We start from the raw sequence: 19243 nt of genomic DNA, 5'->3' as shown, positions 1-19243 counted from the left end.
TTGTAGTACTTGAGAAGTATTTCATGGGGAAAAAAAACCTTCTCTAATGAAAACGACTTGTAATTTTGTCCAGCACAAAATACTTGCTATTTCACCAATGCTGCTGATCCGTTCTCCCTTTCTACTCCTGTTAAAAATAAAAATGCCCATTCTTAAGAATATTAATCCCACGTGCTTAAGGGCTTACTATCATGAGCTCCTGATCCGAAATAGCTATCATTCTTAACATGTTCTCTCTCCTATATTAACTTAGTTGAACTTTTTTTAAAAAAAGAAAATAATAAACTGTCTCCAATTTCGTTCCTCTACCACAGAAAGTCAATATGGATGCAAACAGGGATGTTCTGCTAGAATTTATTAATGGATTGAAACCAGCATGCTGCTCATTTCACTCCAAAAAGCTAATCACTCCCTTTTTTAATAGTTCCAAGATAAACTAGAGACTGTCCTGCTCTGAGAACTCAAAACAGACATCAGATATCCAAAATGTAATATTCTTTATAACATGTTTTCCTTAAGAGGTGAAATTTACCTCAGACTTCTGTCAGAAAATCTATTTCACGTCTTCCCTATCTAGTGTGTTGTGGTCGCCAACAATGATGGGTATGCAACTTCCGGAATTTTGGTGGGAGAACTTTGGAACGGAGGTCCCAACTCATCTGGAGAGCACGAGGTGAGAATCCAGATGTCCGGTCCTTGTTTGTCAGAACGCATCCCAATTCTTACCTCAAGTAATGCAGCTGCAGGATCACCTTGCAAGCTCTTTCCAAGCTTGTCCACCTCATCCAGGAGAAAGACAGGGTTGTTGACTCCAACGGTCTTCAGGCCATTGATGATACGGCCAGGCATGCTGCCAACATAAGTGCGCCTGGTAAAAAGGACAAAATGGGAAGGTTGAAACACAAGGCAATGAGAGAGTATTGAAAAACCGAAGATGCGAGCACAGCTCAAGTTATGCGCACACACCATCCCACAATGGACGGCTAAAGTTGATGGAGTTAAGCAGAGATGGCTAAAATGACTGCTTTGATTAAAGAAAAGAACACAATGAATTTTGTTTCCACTTGGAAACCGCTTCTGGACTTTGTGCTCGAGGTGGGAAGAAAAATGAAACTTTGATTTTGGGTTTTGCCGATTAGATAGGTTTGGTGTTACAGAAATGGCTGGGATATGCTATTATATAGAAGTAAAAAGTTGAGGTTTTATGTTATCATCTTATTCACCAAAAGGAAGTCTGGAAGTCAATGCTTTTTTTCCCCCTCTACCCTACCCTTTTTTCTCTTCCCTTTTCCCTTTCTTTTTTTTATACATTTTTGTATTTTATGCCTTGTTAAAAATTAGTAACATTTTGAACTAAGAGCTATGCAAGCACATCCATCGACAAGAGTGAGAAATTGCCCGAAAGGACAAAAAAATACATGGAATATGTTGTGATCCTGAAAACAACTTATACAAATGAAGTAACAGCTATGAAAACATATCTTAGAGAATCGGGATCAGTCATCCAGATTTATCCGCTTGATGGTAGCTTTTCAAGATCTCAACAAAAGGTCTCTCAGCAGCCCCCAAATTAAGCATCTTTGTGAAATGGCCCATCATTTCTAAGTGTGGGCATAATTGCATATTCAAACTTACTCATGTGTGTTTCTGAATGATGGTACTACAGATTTTCTTTACATTGTTAGTTTGATTAAACAATAAGAGGACCAGCTCAAATGTGAATCAAGAAAAAAAAATTGACAGCTGGAGAGCAGGCCTGGATATAAGAAGGGTTATAGTCAAGCCTGATGATAAACCATTCTTTATTGTAGTAGAAATAAATTCAGTCTCTTCTTAGACTTTGGGACAAGAATGTTTTTTATTTATAATAAAAAAATGCTTGTTTATATGTGTTTATGTGCATAGATAGAGTGGCTTATACTTACCTGCAATTTATGATATATTATCACTAAAAATACCCAATAACTTCATGTAGTGAAACCTTAGCAGAGTTCATGAATTTCCCACAACTAAATCTCACGCACACAAAACATAAATCAAGTAAGGTGGTGGATGATTATACACCGTGTAACTTTCATTTAGCTAAAACGATGGAGAAAATGCTGTGTTATATAATGGGGTGGCTAATAAAATCCAGCTGGGGAAGGAATGTTTTGCCAGCCTCCTTCTCAGGACCCAAATGATGTCAGAGGGCAGGATATAAGCCAAGCTCCACCCAAGTACAGAGAGAGAAAAACAGAGAGAGAGAGAGAGAAACACACAGAGAGAGAGAGAAACAGAGAGAGAAAAAGAATCAAAGAGAAACAGAAACACAGAGAGAAACAGAGGCAGAGAGAGAGAGAGAGAAAGAGAGGGAGAAAGAGAGAGAAAAAAGAAAGAGAAAAAGAAAGAGAAACAGAAAGAGAGAGACAGAGAGAGGGGGAGAGAGGGAGAAAGAGAGAGAAAGAGAGAGAGGGGGAGAAACAGAAACAGGGAGAAAGAGAGAGAAACGGAGAGAGGCAGGAAGAGAGAGAAAGAGAGGGAGAAAGAGAGAGAGAAAGAGAGGGAGAAACAGAGAGAGAGAGAAACAGAGAAACAGAGAGAGGGAGGGAGGAAGAAACAGAGGGAGAAACAGAGAGAGAGAGAGAGAAAGAGAGGGAGAAAGAGAAACAGAGAAACAGAGAGAAAGAATCTCTTGTTGCTTCTGCATTTTTTACCGCTCAGTGAGACAGATTCAAAACTTTTCTCCCGCATGGAATAGGACAAATAATTCTTCAAAGCAGCTGACTTGTTGATGTTCTCCTGCAATTTGTTTTCCCCGACTGTAGTATCCGAGCAGCCTGCCCAAAAGGCTCAGTGGGTGTGTACACAAAGTCCATACAAACAAGTTCCTAGCCCTTTAGGTCTATTATTAGACCTAAAGAATGTAGACAATAAAAGAGTCATTTTCTTTTCCTTGGCTTGGTGCTGGCATGGCCGGTTACGACTACAAAACCTCTGGGTTTATCTGTCTCCCGGGATCAAAACACAAAGCAGAACCAACATCCAACTTCTCCCAGACAGGATCCAAGTCTTAGATTTCCACCATCTCTCTCTCTCTCTCTCCCGCACGGCTGGAGGAATTTAATAAGGATATGTTGTTTTCTTTTCTTTTTTCTTTTTTTTTTAAATTTTTATTGAAAATTATTAAAATTTACAGAAAAAAAAGCATAGCAATATGGATAGAATTGCAGAGAGTAATATAATACATATAGAGTTTTAAAGCATCAGTTTTTGCCTAGAGATAGTACAAAGCTCCATTAAACCCACTCATCAGAAGAAAGAAAAGTTTAAAGGATATGTTGTTTTCAAAGGGATAAATGATAAGAAACTTTCTAAGCTCGGGGCAAAACCATTTAATATCTGTTTTCACAGAAGGGAAGGAAGAGCCGTCCTGTCAATTGAACCAGGCTAGGTAATCTGTGAGATTTCGAATTTTTTTTTTTATTTGTCAGAAATAACAAATACAGGTGGTCCTCGACTTACGACCACAATGGAGCCCAAGCTTTCTGTTGCTAAGTGAAAAGTTAAGTGAGTTTTATTCCCTTTTATGACTTTTCTTGCCTTAACAACTGCAGTGATTCACTTAACAACTGAGGCAAGAAAGGTCGTAAAAGGGGGCAAAACTCACTTAACAACTGAGCAACTAGCGTCTCACTTAGCATCAAAAATTTGTAGTCGTAAACTGAGGATCACTTGTATAGTGAGTTAAAAATGATCGTGTTTTCATCAGGAGCCATTTTTAAGCCCTGGTTTTGTTGAACAAGCCAAAGAGCCCGAGATGACAAAATGAAGCTAAGACATAAAGCACAGATTCTCATTTGCCATGCTTGGGCCGTCACGTATGCTGAAACAGAATTAAACAAACAGAAATCTGAACCCAGCCAATCTGTCCCAACTAAAACAAAATTTCTCTGAAAAATCTGTAAAGCAGTTGAAAGCCACAAGAAATCAGACAATTCTCCTGCTTGAGCGAGGGGCTGGACTAGAAGACCTCCAAGGTCCCTTCCAGAGTCTCGTCTCGTCTTGTCTCCCATTCCATTCCATTCCATTCCATTCCATTCCTGCATTTTAATTTTAATTCTAATTCTAATAATTCTAATTCTAATTCTAATTCTAATTCTAATTCTAATTCTAATTCTAATCTGTTCTGTTCTGTTCTGTTCTGTTCTGTTCTGCTCTGCTCTGCTCTGCTCTGCTCTACTCTTCTAATTATCAGACCTGGGAAACTCAGGAAGGAGGAAATTATTATAAAATAAATGTACATGCCCTGAAACACTTCCTCTGCTTTTTTTTCTTACCCAAACCCACACCTATTAAGAAGACTTATTGTGGATAAAAAGGATTTTTAGGGACGGACACCGGAGAACAGTGGACGTCACAAAGCAGTTCAACAACATATATTCCCTTTAAATCTATTGCACTGAAACAAATCCACCAGAGGTTAAAGTGATTAATTTTAACTGTATTGCATTCCTCGGAAGGTAGCCTGGTGCATTTGGACTGAGGAAGAGCAACGATCAAAATCCTACTAAGCCATTAAGGTCGCTCTGCACCTCTCTCATTTTCTCACTTTTCAAATTAGCTCCGAGTTATTGAGGGGAGAGAAATTCCACTATGGAAGGGAGAAAGATTTCACCTCAATGCCTAACTTTTAGAGCCCCTTGGAAGGGGAAGGTAAATAAATTGTGAATAATGCCGCTGCAAATCGCACTCATGGACTTGAGAGACTTGAAACTGCAGCAAGGAAAAGCTCTCATTGCATCCGAAGCACATCCTGCTTCACATACATAAATAAAACGTATCAAAAAAGGCATCACAATTGACGGAATCGTATCTGTGTAACGGATGTTACGGGGATGTCCCTTTTCACAATTCAAACTTATAGAATAGAATAGGATTCTTTATTGGCCAAGTGTGATTGGACACACAAGAAATTTATCTTTGGTGCATATGCTCTCAGTGTACATAAAATAAAAAATACGTTTGTCAAGAATCATAAGGTACAACACTTAATGATAGTCATAAGGAAACAGTCAATATAAATCTTAAGGATACCAGCAACAAGGTTAGAGTCATACACTCATAAGTGGAAGGAGATGGGTGATAGGAACGATGAGAAGATTAATAGTAATGCAGACTTAGTAACTAGTTCGACAGTGTTGAGGGAATTATTTGTTTAGCAGAGCGATGGCGTTCAGAAAAAAAATGTTTTTGTGTATACTTGTTCTGGTTTGTTTTGAGGGTAGGAGTTGAAACAGTTTATGAAACAGTTTATGTTCACGTGATGAGCTGGTGGACAGACCCAAGAGCTTCATACAAAACTTTACAAAGTGAAAAAGGAAGACAAATTAAAAGGCAAAGAAAGGGGGGGGGGGAACCTGTGGTTAAAGAGCTATCATTTTATTAGATTTAAATTAGCTCTATTGGCCAAATACCCTGTCCTAGCCATACCCTCACAGACTTTTAGCCCTATGTAGATTTCTATTACTTTATAATGCCTTGGTAAGATCACACTTGAAATATTTTTGCTCACCATCATATAAAAAAGATGTGGAGACTCTAGAAAGAGTGCAGAGAAGAGCAACAAAGATGATTAGAGGGCCAGAGACTAAAACATATGAAGAATTGTTGCTGGAACTGGGTATGTCTAGTTTAATGAAACGAAGGACTGGGGTAACATGATCACAGTCTTCCAATATCTTAGGGGTTTCCACAAAGAAGAGGGAGTCTAGCTATTCTCCAAAGCCCCTGAAGGCAGGACAAGAAGCAACGGATGGAAACTAATCAAGGAGAGAAGCAACCTGGAACTAAGGAGAAACTTTCTGACAGTTGGAACAATTACACTCTTCAAAATACTCATTGTCTTTAGGTACTTCAATAAAAGGCATAGAACATCCTCTAGTGGTCCCCACTTGAACAGCAAGACATTTTCTGCTTTTCAGAAGTCTAATCAACAGATGAGAGACTTGTAAACCAAGTTACCACCTTCCCTCTCTGCCTGTCATCAACATAACTTAGGATGTGACAAAATTGGAACTGAGCTAATGGCAATTGCGCATGTAACTGTATTTATAATGTTATCTGACTTACTGGGAAATACATGAACATCAAGCCTTGGAAGCCCTTTGTCATACATTCCAGCAGGTTTCAAGTGGTAACAAAAGTTAACTATAGCACCAATCAGCCCCACTGTCCCAGTTTCCAACTTTCTTGCGCTGGGTTCAAGAATCTATTGAGGAATTCTAGATGACTTTGATAAAATGCATCCATTGGGAAACCAAGAAGCTCTCTGCCAGTGTTTCATAACCACTGCAACTTTAAGATAGATGGACCTCAACTCCCAGAATTCTCCAGCCAGCATGGCTGGCTGGGGAATTCTGGGAATTGAAGTCCAACTATGTAAAAGTGGTCAAAATTGAGAAACACTGCTCTATGCTATTTGCCTGAACAAGTATATAACATTCATTCACAGAACTGTTAATAGAAGTAGTGCAAGTGTTCCAACAAGCTAACCTGAAGCAGGCTGACATACAATCATTATTAAGACATGGTGGTTTCATAGATCATCACGAGAAGAAGTAGGTAGTGTAGAGGAAGCTAGAAACCAACTTTCAGCAGAGGTAGCGGATCAGTCATCAGTAACTGGGTTTAGACATGCTTGGGATAAACACATGTCCATCGTCCGACAAAAATTTAAAATAACATTTAAATAAAGTATAAAAATAATAATTAAAAATAAGAAAGAAAGGAAAAAAGAAAGTGAAAGAAGGAAAGAAAGAGAGGGAGGGGAAGGAAGGAAGGAAGGAAGGAAGGAAGGAAGGAAGGAAGGAAGGAAGGAAGGAAGAGAAAGGAAGAAAGAAGAAAGAAAGGAAAGAAAGGAAAGAAAGAAAGGGGGAGGGGGAGAAAGAAGAAAGAGAAAGGAGGAAAGAAAGAGGGAGGGGAAGAAAGAAAGGAAGGAAGGAAGAGAAAGAAAGGAAGGAAGGAAGGAGAAAGAGAAAGGAAAGAAAGAGGGCGGGAGGGGGAGAAAGAAAGAAGAAAGAGAAAGAAAGAAAGAAAGAAAGAAAGAAAGAAAGAAAGAAAGAAAGAAAGAAAGAAAGAAAGAAAGAAAGAAAGAAGGAGGAAGGGAGAGAAGAGAAAGGAAGGAAGGAAGGAAGGAAGGAAGGAAGGAAGAAGAAAGAAAAAGGAAAGAAAGAAAGGGGGAGGGGGAGAAAGAAGAAAGAGAAAGGAGGAAAGAAAGAGGAAGGGGAAGAAAGAAAGAAAGGAAGGAAGGAAGGAAGGAAGGAAGGAAGGAAAGAAAGAGGGAGGGGGAGAAAGAAAGAAGAAAGAGAAAGAAGGAAAGAAAGAGGGAGGAAGGGGGAGAAGAGAGGAAGGAAGGAAGGAAGGAAGGAAGGAAGGAAGGAAGAAAGAAAGAAAGAAAGAAGGAAAGAAAGAAAGAAAGAAAGAAAGAAAGAAAGAAAGAAAGAAAGAAAGAAAGAAAGAAAGAAAGAAAGAAAGAAAGAAAGAAAGTCACAGGGCAAACTTGAGGGACCATAAGGTCTTTTTCTGCCCTCAGTTTTCTATGTTTCTATGAGGTTTTCATAGAAAGGTTATGATCAGCAGTGCAAATCCGAGCTGCACCCAACGTGAACAGATTGCATGGAGAGGAGCGAAGGCCTTGTTTCGCTTGGCCAAGGTTGCCTTTCTCTCCTTGCACAAACAGCACGCTTCTTTTCCCAAGGGATCACACACGCACACACTCAATTCAAATCTTCACCTCCACCCTAATAACACCTTATATGTTGCCATACACTTTCGTTTGCCCTGTTCCAACTTGCAGCCGTGAACATAAATTTCAGTGCCCCAGATGATTTGGGCAACACTTTTAACTTTTCCCCCAGTCAGCACATCCTGTTCCCAGTTGAACACCGAATGGCAGCTGTCAAAACTAAAAACTAGCTCAGCCTATTTCATCCCCTTCAGAGTTTCTGTAACGAGTCTTTTCGATGGCGATGCTGAACGGTCTTTTTAATGCCCCGCACTTAAACAGCCCCCAGGCCCATCCCTACAACTACGATTGCTACAACTAGATCCTTGGCACTACATGTACTCCTTAAACTTTCTCTATAATCTTCCTTTAAATAATAGCTTTCTACTGTCACTACAGTTACCATGACTGCCCAGGGATCAGTTTTGCCCTACTTGGGATCTGCTGAACATAGATAGCCAGATGCTATTCTATGGGATTCAAATCCTCTACCATGAATTGAATTCACGGATATTTTATTAAGGGAAAGCCATTTATCAGTGGGGAAAAAGCTGGGATGGATGTGAGGAAATAGGATGAATGTTTTTTTCCACAGCCTCTAAATCACAACAACAACAACAACAACAACAACAAGACTTAAAATACCTGTGGCCTCGGATGTCAGACTGATCACACACTCCACCCAGCGCGATGCGGTGGAACTCTCGGCCCAAAGTCTTGGCCACCGATCGTCCCACGCTGGTTTTCCCAACTCCAGGGGGTCCCACGAAGCAAAGGATGGGCCCCTTTAAATTGTTCTTCAGTTGCCTGACCGCCAAGTATTCCAACACCCTCTTCTTCAGTTTCTCCATGGCATAGTGATCGTTATCCAGAAGAACTCTGGCTGCACGGATATCCAGGCAATCTGTTAATCCAAACAATAAAATCTTTTTACACCCTTGAGCTAAAATCCTTCCTCTGGTAACCGGAAGAATACAGTTGACTTAACAACAGTTCATTTAGGGTCTGTTCAAAGTTACGACGGCACTGGGAAAAAAAGTGACTTACAACGCTTTTTTCCCAGGACTCCTGTGGTCATGTGATCGAAATTCGGATGCTTGGCAACTGATGTGTATTTATGACAGTTGCGGTGTCCTGGGGGGGAGGGGGGTGTCACGTGATCCCCTTTTGCGACCCTTTGACAAGCAAAGTCAGCGGGGAAGGTCATAAAATGGAGCAAAATGCACTTAACAATCGTCATGCAAATTTGGGGCTGAATTGTGGTCATTAAGTCATGGACTACCTGTATTTAAATAGAAAAAGTTTCTATGATCTTTTTATTTTTTTAAAATGGGATTCTCATCTTAAGGAAATATCCGCTGACCTTTGGTACTCTTGCTCCAGGGTAATTCCACCATCAGTTCCAAATAATTCCGGGTTAAGGCATATTCTGGCATGGATTGAGGCATCTTCTTTAACCTAGAAAAGTAGACAAACCTGTTAACTGAAGGACCGAAATCAAAATTTACAGATAAAACTGCAAAGAAATGAAATGAAACGTTATTGGAATACTTGAGGACACTAATATGACACTATATTAGCTTGCACTAACACAGGCAGTCCTCGCCTTATGACCACAATGGAGCCCAACATTTCTGTTGTTGAGTGAGACATTTGTCAAGGGAGTTTTGCCCCATTTTTACGACCTTTCTTGCCATGGTTGTTAAAGGAATCACTGCAGTTGATAAGTTAGTTACCCAGTTGTTAAGTGAAACTGGTTTCTCCATTGCTTGCCAAGTCGCAAAAGGGGATCACATGACCTTGGGACATAGCAACGGTCATAAGTATGAACCAGTTGCCAAGGATCAGAATTTTGATCACATGATCATGGGGATGCTACTAAGGTGGTCAGTGTGAAAAATGATCATGTCACTTTTTCAGTGCCATTGTAACTTTGAATGATCACTAAGTGTTGTTAAGTAGAGGACTACCTCTACTTAAGGTTAACATTCAGTTTGTCTGTCTTAATGTTCAGAATGTTTGCGAAAGCTTACAATTGGCAGGCATTTAATGCTGCCAAATAGGCACAGGTCTTTGATATATCAGAAAAGGGATCTCTTCTGTATTTAAATTAGAAACATTTCTAATTCACAATATAGCAACAGCAATAGCACTTAGACTTATATACCGCTTCACAATGCTTTTATAGCCCTCTCTAAACGGTTTTTACAGAGTCAGCCTGTTGCCCCCAACAATCTGGGTCTTCATTTTACCAACCTTGGAAGGATGGAAGGCTGAGTCAACCTTGAGCCGGTCAGGATTGAACTGCTGGAGTGAGCAGTGCGTTAGCCTGCAGTACTGCACTGTGCCACCATGGCTCTTATCCAGTTCTTGGGCTTACAAAATCCTATTTAGTGTATGTGAAACAGTAACATAAAAACCACATCTCGAGAGCAGCATTATGCAACTAAGACTATAATCCCAAACCTGTTTATTTGGAAATAAGATTTACCAAATTTAATGGGAGTGGCTTCATTGCACAGCTGGCCTTTGATGCGTGTTTTATTTCTTATTTGTTAGAATTATACCCCACCCACCCTTTAGGTATTCGGGATTACACCGACATGCACAGAATAAAGAGAGGCGATCTCCCGAGTGAAGACCAAAACCAAAGGCAAAAAACACCCCTAAATTACTAAAAATGTATGCTTTGGCTATCAATCAATAACACATGCTCCATCACAGAAGAGAAGCTGCACAAAAGTAATGAAAAACTCACTGGACCTTTTAACTTCCTTGATACAAACTTTGAGAGCTTGTTCGGGCATGCGCGAGGCTCGGATTTTTTTTTCAAGAATAATGATGTCATTGTGATCTTCATCCTCCTCCTCATCTTCCACAGCACCCGGAATGTGGCCGATACGCCGCATAGGACGTATTGCTATGATCTAGGAAATTGAAAGGTGAGGAGAATACAATCAATCAATCAATCAATCAATCAATCAGAATAGAGCTGGAAGCAGTGGTGGGATTCAGCCAGTTCACACCACTTGGGGGGAACTGGTTGTTAACTTTCTGAGCAGTTTGGCAAATTTGTTGTTGGAAGAAATCATTAGGGCAGAGAACCGGTTGTTAAATTACTTGAATCCCACCACTGGCTGGAAGGGACCTGGAGGTCCTCTAGTCCAAGCAGGAGACCTGTATCATTTCAGACAACTGGCTGTCCAGTCTCTTCTTAAAAACTTCCAGTGATGGAGCATCCATAACTTCTGAAGGCAACTTCTGTTCCACTGGTTAACTGTTCTCCCTATTAGAAATTTCTCCTTAGTTCTAGCTTGGTTCTCTCCTTGATAGGTTTCAATCTATTACTTCTTGTCCTACCCTTAAGTGTTTTGGAGAATAGAATAACAGAATAACTGAATTGGAAGGGATCTTGGAGGTCTTCTTGTCCAACCCCCTCCTCAAGCATGAGATCCTATACCAAATGGTTTTCCAATCTCTTCTTTAAAACCTCCAGTGATGGAGCACCCCCAACTTCTGAAGGCAAACGGTTCCACTGTTTTAACTGTCCTCACTGTCAGGATATTTCTCCTTAATTCCAGGTTGTTTCTCTCCTTGATTAGTTTCCGTCCAATATTTCTTCTTGTGCTTTGGAAAATAAGTTGACCCCCTTTTCTTTGTGACAGCCCCTCAAATACTGGAATACTGCTATCATGTCAACCTTAATCCTTCTTCTCTCTAGACTACCCATATCCAATTCCTGCAACCTTTCTTCATGTGTTTTAGTCTCCAGGCCCTTCATCATCTTAGTTGCTCTTATTTAATTATTTTTATTTATTTATTTTGTCGCGTTTCTATGCCGCCCAACTCCCAAGGGACTCTGGGCGGCTTACAACAAAGAATAAAACAATGTGAACAATCCCATAAAAAATGTTAAAAAGAAAAACATTAAAACATTAAAACACATGCACTCCAATTTGTGGCCGGGTCTCGCAAGTTCATTATAATGAGATCAACGGCCCCAGGCCTGCTGGAAGAGCCAGGTCTTCACCGCTTTCCAGAAGGCCAATAGGGTGGGGGCGATCCGGACCTCAGGAGGTAATTGGTTCCAAAGAGCCAGGGCAGCCACAGAGAAGGCCCTCCCTCGCGGGCCTGCCAGCCGACATTGTTTAGCTGACGGAACCCGGAGGAGACCAACTCTGTGGGATCTTACCGATCGCTGGGAGCTATGCGGTAGAAGGCGGTCTCGAAGATAGCCTGGCCCTGAGCCACATAGGGCTTTAAAGGTAATGACCAACACCTTGAATTGCACCCGGAGACCAATAGAGAGCCAGTGCAGCTCTTCTCTGCACTTTTTCCCTTCTTTGACCAAAACTGGATGTAGTATTCCAGGTGTGGTCTATAACTAGGATCAAAGGTGCTCACAATCCTTTAAAAGGTTGCTGCAGAACATGAAATACGGGAATACTAAATCCCACATCCTATACTGAAAGTGGGAAACACATACCTGTATCAAGTCAGACCATTATCTATCTAGCCCAATCATGTCTCTGTTACCTGCTTGCCGTTCTCCTGTTTCAACCAGACTTGCCTGGCCTTGTCTGGAGATGAGAAGGCTGAACTGAATTCCCAAGGACAATATGTATTTTACCGCTGAGTTACAGCCCCAATTTAGTTCGCCTCCTTATTGCTTTTTGCCATTGCTAAATCAGGACTGATTGCTAATACTTATCCTCTGCCAAATAAATTACACCCACGCAGGACTATTCGTACACCTTGAAGTAAATCATTTTATTGCGAACAAAAATACCCTTTTGTCGTCGTCCTGCTTGTGTTTTCTGGTCTTCTGCAGTAGCTTCAAACCTTCAATCTGCCTAACGAGCAAGGGTATGGTCATTTTGAATCTTTCTTCTAAACCCACAGCATCCAGGATCTAATAAAGAAGTACAAAAAATTATTAAGTGTATGTATGTATGTATGTATGTATGTATGTATGTATGTATGTATGTATATATGTGTACAGTTAATATCTCGGGTTTCTTCCCATGTAATTGTAAATATATATATATATATATATTTGCAAGAGGGATCTAAAGGCCTTGGGAATGGACATTAATGACTGGGAAACCTTGACCTCTGATTGTTCAGCTTGGAGGCTAAAGACGCAGCATGGCCTTCTCCAATTTGAAGAGACAGTTGTTCGGCAGGTCGAGGCAAAGAGGCAGTCCCGGAACCAGTGAAATCTGGGGGCTGGGCAGGGGACAGAATGTATCTGTTTTAAATAGGCTGTACACCGCCCTGAGTCCTTCGGGAGAAGGGCGGTATAGAAATAAAATTATTATTATTATTATTATTATTATTATTATTATTGTTATTGTTATTGTTATTGTTATTGTTATTATTATTTAATCTTTAGTGAGATTCACAGCCTTTGAGGCTGGTTAATAGCTCAGCAGCTCGAGTCCTAACCAAGGGCCTAGGAACTGTTAAGGTATCGTCGGAGGATGTAAGCTGTTCCGAGTAAGGTGGTTTTTTGTAGAGTCAAAATGTTCAAGTCCGGCAAATTTAGAATTTCTAAATAGCGGGGTAGCCCTTTGGGTATTGCTCCAAGGGCTCCAATTACAATCGGGACAACATACGATTTCTTTTTCCACAGTCGCTCAACTTCTATTTGCAAATCCCGGTACTTTGTGATTTTTTCTTGTTGCTTATCTTCAATCCGTGCATCACCAGGTATTGCAATGTCAATGAACCATACCTTTTTCTTTTCAACTATTGTTACGTCAGGTGTGTTGTGGACCAAGTGCCTGTCAGTCTGAATCCTAAAGTCCCACAAGATCTTGAGTTTCTCATTCTCTAAAACTTTCTCAACCTGATGTTCCCAGTGGTTTTTGCTATTATTATTATTATTATTATTATTATTATTATTATTATTATTATTATTATTATTATTATTATTATTATTATTATCTGCCCTCAGTGTGGAAGGGATTGCCACTCTCGAATTGACCTTTTTAGTCACACCAGATGCTTTTTAGGACCTCTTTCCAGAGCACGATAACATAGTCTTTTGAGACTGAAGGATGCCAATGATTTGAAATGGATCAGAGAAAATTAAAGTATCGTAAGCTATCGGAATCCACCTTGAGTTCCTGTTCCACCGCTATTCAAGAGAGAGAAAAGAGCAAACTGGACGTATCCCGTCGTAGGGATTTGCTGAATGAAAAGATCTCTCCTGCCTGCTGGGTTTGCAATATTTCATAATGCGACTGAAATGTTTGCTATTTATATCAGCTAGGCGACCATGAGAAATAACAGATAAACAATAATACTATCCCCCCTTAGGAATGTTGAAAAACATTGAAAGCCTCTGATAGCAGAGGAATTATTTGTTTCCAAGTGTGGAACTGGGGGGGGGGGGTAAAAATGCAGGGTTTGGGAAAGGATACTAGTGGAATTCAGGCAGGCACAAGAAATCAAATTTGAGAAGCTGTCTGATATGGCCTGTCTTCCCCTTTTTCCTCAATCTGGTGCCACGGACATGTGCTGCAGAACAGCTTCCATCCTTGTGGAAGACCCCAGGTTCGAAAAGCCAGGAAAGCACTTTTTCCAGGTCCTTGGAATTCAACCCCCAGCCCCAATCCCACCACCCAAGACGCCTTACTGAAGTGTGGCCACGCGGCCCTTGGAATCCATTTGCTAGGCATTCTAGACCAGAATTTTTTCTCCATGTTGCAACTCAACTGTGGACTTCGACTTCCAGAATTCCCCAGCCAGCAGGAAGTTGCCATGGTTGAGAAACACTGATCTAGACAAATGCCAGTTGGGTTTTCTTTAGACAAGCAAAGGGTAACCACTGACATCAGGGACAGTGTGTTGTGGTTAACAGTCAGGATGTGAGTGCTAAAGTTACCATTATTAGAAGGGAAGCACTCTTATCAGTGTACAGAACTTAGCATGTGATGCCACTGGAAATTTCTAAAATGAAAATCGTGACCAGAGACATAGCTTGCAGCAAAAAAAACAATGTGATCCATCAACTGTTGGTATATTTAGTGTCATATATGTTTTTCATGGATGAAAGATCACTACACCAATGCTTGGGTAACACATTTGTTAAGTTATAAGGGAATTGACAAGAAGCCTTGTTTGTTTGTTTGTTTGTTTGTTTGTTTGTTTGTTTGAGCTTGGCATTGTTTTGGTAGGGCTAAACATTCAACATTAAAATGGCCTTCCTCTGTGAAGCTAGAACGGAAGCAGTGTCTAATACCTGAAGCTTCTCCTGGTTGCTGGTACGGATGATCGAGGTGACAATATCTGGTAGAGCTTCTCTGGGTAGGTTGTCCAACAAGCGCCTCAGTTTTGCCACCGCCGGGATGGACATATCCAACATCTCCACCAGCTTGGTCAAAGATGGGGGGGAAAATGTAGAGCAAAATTTTAATACTGATATTTATTCGTATCATTCAACACGATAAACCAATATTACTGGATAGGACAACAATAAAACAAGGACCCATCCATTTCTTGTATTTCAGCTGTGCCAAGGTCATTTGTTCTGGAGCGACTTGCCCAACCAACAGAAGAAGGGTCAAGTTGTCTGTGAACTCTGCTGTCTCAAAATCTGAAGGATGCTTTTTTTTCTAGGCCACCTGAGCACCTTTCAGACACAACTATCCGCAGGATTCACACTTTGCATCGGTGAAGCTTCTTCTTCCTGGGGGCAAGCAGCAGCTGTTTTGAGAATGAGGTCAGGAATCTCATCCTCAAACAATTTTATCGGAAAAATAAAGGAATAAAACTTTTTGCGCTCTTGGTCAGAGAAGCAAGCATTTGGATGCTCAGTTCTGACTGTCAGAACTCAATTCAATTCAATTCGTTATTACAGTCTTAAGACCAGAGACCAGAACAAATAAAAGCACTCAGTGTGTGTGTGTGTATGTATGTGTGTGTATATATGTGTGTGTGTGTGTGTGTGTGTGTGTGTGTGTGTGTGTGTGTGTGTAGTTAATAGACAAATATATATCTTACATAGACAAATATATATATATATATATGTATACACACTTAAAAATTCTAGTATAAAATAATATATAACAACTAAAATCTATAATAAAATCCAGTGTCAATTACACATGGTGTGACTATACGATAGTTGCAATTCCTAAACCAGGAGTCGGCAACCTTAAACCTTCAAAGAGTCACAAAGGTCCTAACCGAAAGCCCCCCGTTCAATTCTGGAGCCGACCGGAAGTCTGGTTCCCCCATCCCCACCACAGAGTCTCCTCCCTAGTGTGGTATCCTTTTTCCTTTACCTGTCCTAACCAAAAGCCCTATCAATTGTGGAGCCGACTGGAAAACCCGCCCCTTGCCATAGAGTTTCTTCCTGGCACACCATGCTTCCCCCCTCCCCCCAAAACCGGAAGCTCCTCTCAAAATTGTGGCGCCAACCAGCAAAAGTGAGCCACAGCAGAGGGTTGAAAGAGCCACATGCGGCTCCAGAGCCGTGGGTTGCTGACTCCTGCCCTAAACTGTGTGGCCTGTTGTAGATTCAACACTAAAAGACTAAGCAGTGCAAAGGGTTTGCCACAATTGTTATATAATATCGCTATGGTGGAGAAGACACCTGTTCAGTTCTGTTTCAGTCAGAACTGAAGAAGCTTCTTGGATGAGAAGCGAAATGTCTTCAAGGGATAAACAAGAAAGCCCAGCTGTCTTTTTGAAAAAGCACCTTTGGGACGTTTGTACTCGATCCAATCTCTTGCATGGCCTGACCGCTTTTTTGCAACTTGGATGAAAATGTGCTCTCCTTATCTACGCAAACTTGTCCTCCTGATCCCAAATGCATGAGAACATTTCAACAGGAAAAGTAAACACATTGCATCAGCAACAAAGCATGCACTTTGCCACAATTCCTTTACACCCAATGATTGTCGTAATTTCCTCAACAGATAATTGAGATATTTAGCACCATTTCAAGGCCCCTAACCTGGACTGCATATTTATAGAATTGCTCCGGCAGCTCTCCCAGCTCCTCCTCGGACTTGTTGGTAAATTGTTCCAGCCGGTCTAACTGTTCAACATCTGCAACGGGATAAGGTTTCTCCTTCACCAGCTGCAAAATCTGGAACCTGCAGAGGCCCGTCAACAGCAACGTATAATGGGGCTTCGGCCAGTTGCTGCCAACCACCTGAATGGCCAGAGCAGCTGTGCCAATCCTGAAACGGCCAAGAAAAAAAGCAAGTTATTTGCCAAGCTACACTAGGAATACACTTGAACAGGAGTTTGATATCTACCGAGCTGTTTTGGAAGATGTTGTCCCTAGCAAAGGGGCTAACATTACAGGTAATCCTCAATTTAGGACCACAATTGAGCCCAAAATGTCTGTTGCTAAGCAAGACAGCGAAGTGAATTTTGCCCCCATTTCAAGACCTTTTTTGCCACAGTTTTAAACAAACACTATAGTTTTAAAGTTAGCAATTTGGTTGTAAAGTGAATCTGGCTTCGCCATTGATTTGGCTTGTCAGAAGGTTTCAAAAGAGGATCACATGACCCCAGGACACCGCAACCGTCATATAAGTTAACGGCCAAGTGTCTGAATTTTGATCACATGACCATGGGGATGCAGCAACGGTCCTTAAGTGTGAAAAACGGTCATAAGTCACTTTTTTCAGTGCCATTGTAACTTCAGTCACTAAACGAATGATTGTTAAGTCAAGGACTACCTGTCTCCACAAAGCTGTTTTAGAAGGTATTGTCCATGCCCATGATAAAGGGGTTAACATTTACCATGTTAGCAATGTTAGTCCTAGCCACAGGAAATACTTAAAAGATATTTTGGAAAACATTCCTATTTTAGACAGGCATTTTGCTTAGAGATGTCTGTGATTGAATATGGAATATTTTCAGGGTACCCTTTCAACCTTTTTGACAAGATGAAGCACTTGACCATTTATAAATCTCAATTCAAGCATTAAAAAAGCAATACAAACTGTCGTTCATTGCATTTCTGCAGCCACTTTTTTGCGGAAAAAGAAAGCTGCTTTTTCACCTGACCACTCACTTGTCTTCTCACCAGTGGCAACTTCAGTTGTATGGAGTTTTTTCCCCTTAAAACTATGTCCCTCCTTGAGGGCCTGACCTACCTAAATGCCCATAATCTTCTCAAGCCACTTTCAAGGACAGAACACAAGATTCTGACTGATACCCGGTGTGTTTCCCCCCACCCATTTCATCTAAATCTAAATCTTTCGCAAAGCAAAGTTTCTAAAACTTGCAAACACTTTGTAAAAACCTATTTCTATAAACTTCGCTAGTTACCGCCATCGGAAACAGAAAGTAAACTTCTCATCCTAACCGTGCTCCACTCCTCAAGCAGCACGAAATTGGATTGTCAGGCAAATCCATAACCTATTGATTTATTAAATTTCCAGAGCTGCCCGGAGTCGCCTTAATACGGAAGGCGGGAAGGTATAAAAATTTAATAAATAGATAAATAAAATATCACATACACGACTGTTGCTGTTTATGCACAAAGACCCCCCAAAAAAAATAAAAAATGAAGGGATAATCCAAAATCCCTGCCAGGAGATGGGAGGAGATGGGCAGCTATGAAAATGGATTAAATCAGAAATAAAGCTCAACGTTTCAATTCTTGATAAGGTAATAAATAGCCCCAAATTATCCAAGGAGCAAAGAGCATCCTTAGCCAGAAAGGAACAAAAGGAAGGAGGGGGGCTGCAATCGCCATAGCAACGGTGAACCTAGGTGTGATAGGCAGCCGGAGGAAAAGAGGGAGGGTAGCTCCCTGGCAACAGGCCGGATGGTGACCATGGCAACGCAAGGGAAGGTCTCGGGGATTAAGACAGGTGGCGTTGAGGGGGAACGAGGGGGCGTGGCCTTGCTGACGTCACGACCGCCATGTTGGGAAGGGTAACCGAAGGGAAGCTGGAGGTGGTTGGGGGGGCGCTTGTTGCCATAGCGACCGCGGCGGGCAAGGCTGGATGCCGGACCTGTGGAGCGGCGGGAGGGCGTCGAGGTCGTTGAGCGGGTCCTTCGTGTCAGGAATAACGCCGAGGATGGTGCTCTTGAGCGACGTGCCCTTCAGCAGCCGGCTCCGCACCAGCTGCATGTTCCCCGGAGAGTCCACGCTGGCGCGCATGGTGGAGCCCGGCAGTAGCACGGCTTCGGGCGTCAGCAGCAGCGGCAGGCGGGTCGGGATTTGGATAGCGCTGCCAGAGGACGACGCCATGGTCGGAGAGCTCGCCTCTCTCTCTCTCTCTCTCTCTCTCGCGCAAGCAAGGCTCGTCGCCTCCGCGTACAGGCCGCGCTACGGCGAGCGGCGAGGGGCAAACGGCGCGAGCCGCGCGTGCTGCACGCCCGCGGCCGCCCCCTCTGGCCGCGGCTGGCATTGCGCCGACTCTTTTTTTTTTTAAGCGTGGCCAAGCGAACACAATTCCATTAAATTAAAACAACTCATTAAACAATTCATTAAATTAA

At 41.7% G+C, this 19243-nt stretch overlaps 1 protein-coding gene across 2 annotated transcripts in view; it reads right to left on the bottom strand.

Moving 5' to 3' along the window:
* Positions 1 to 19015, bottom strand: part of LONP2 (lon peptidase 2, peroxisomal) — a 44492-nt gene extending 25477 nt beyond the window's left edge. For both annotated transcript variants that reach the window (XR_011600985.1, XM_070952679.1), the window contains exons 1-8: positions 18757 to 19015; positions 16734 to 16962; positions 15015 to 15146; positions 12555 to 12677; positions 10529 to 10692; positions 9129 to 9223; positions 8411 to 8669; positions 727 to 868 (exon numbers count right to left, since the gene is read on the bottom strand). Coding sequence is in view for 1 of the 2 variants with exons in the window: in XM_070952679.1 (XP_070808780.1) it covers positions 727 to 868; positions 8411 to 8669; positions 9129 to 9223; positions 10529 to 10692; positions 12555 to 12677; positions 15015 to 15146; positions 16734 to 16962; positions 18757 to 18995 (1383 nt within the window). In the remaining variant the exon portion in view is untranslated. The remainder of the gene's footprint in view (positions 1 to 726; positions 869 to 8410; positions 8670 to 9128; positions 9224 to 10528; positions 10693 to 12554; positions 12678 to 15014; positions 15147 to 16733; positions 16963 to 18756) is intronic.
* Positions 19016 to 19243: the final 228 nt, after the last annotated feature.

This window comes from Pituophis catenifer, unplaced genomic scaffold (assembly GCF_029215685.1).
Source record: "Pituophis catenifer annectens isolate HBS135680 unplaced genomic scaffold, rPitCat1.0.hap2 SCAF_13, whole genome shotgun sequence".
NCBI classification, from domain to species: Eukaryota; Metazoa; Chordata; class Lepidosauria; order Squamata; family Colubridae; genus Pituophis; species Pituophis catenifer.
The sequence above is the reverse complement of the archived record's forward strand: the minus strand, read 5'-3'. Positions and strand labels throughout refer to the sequence as shown.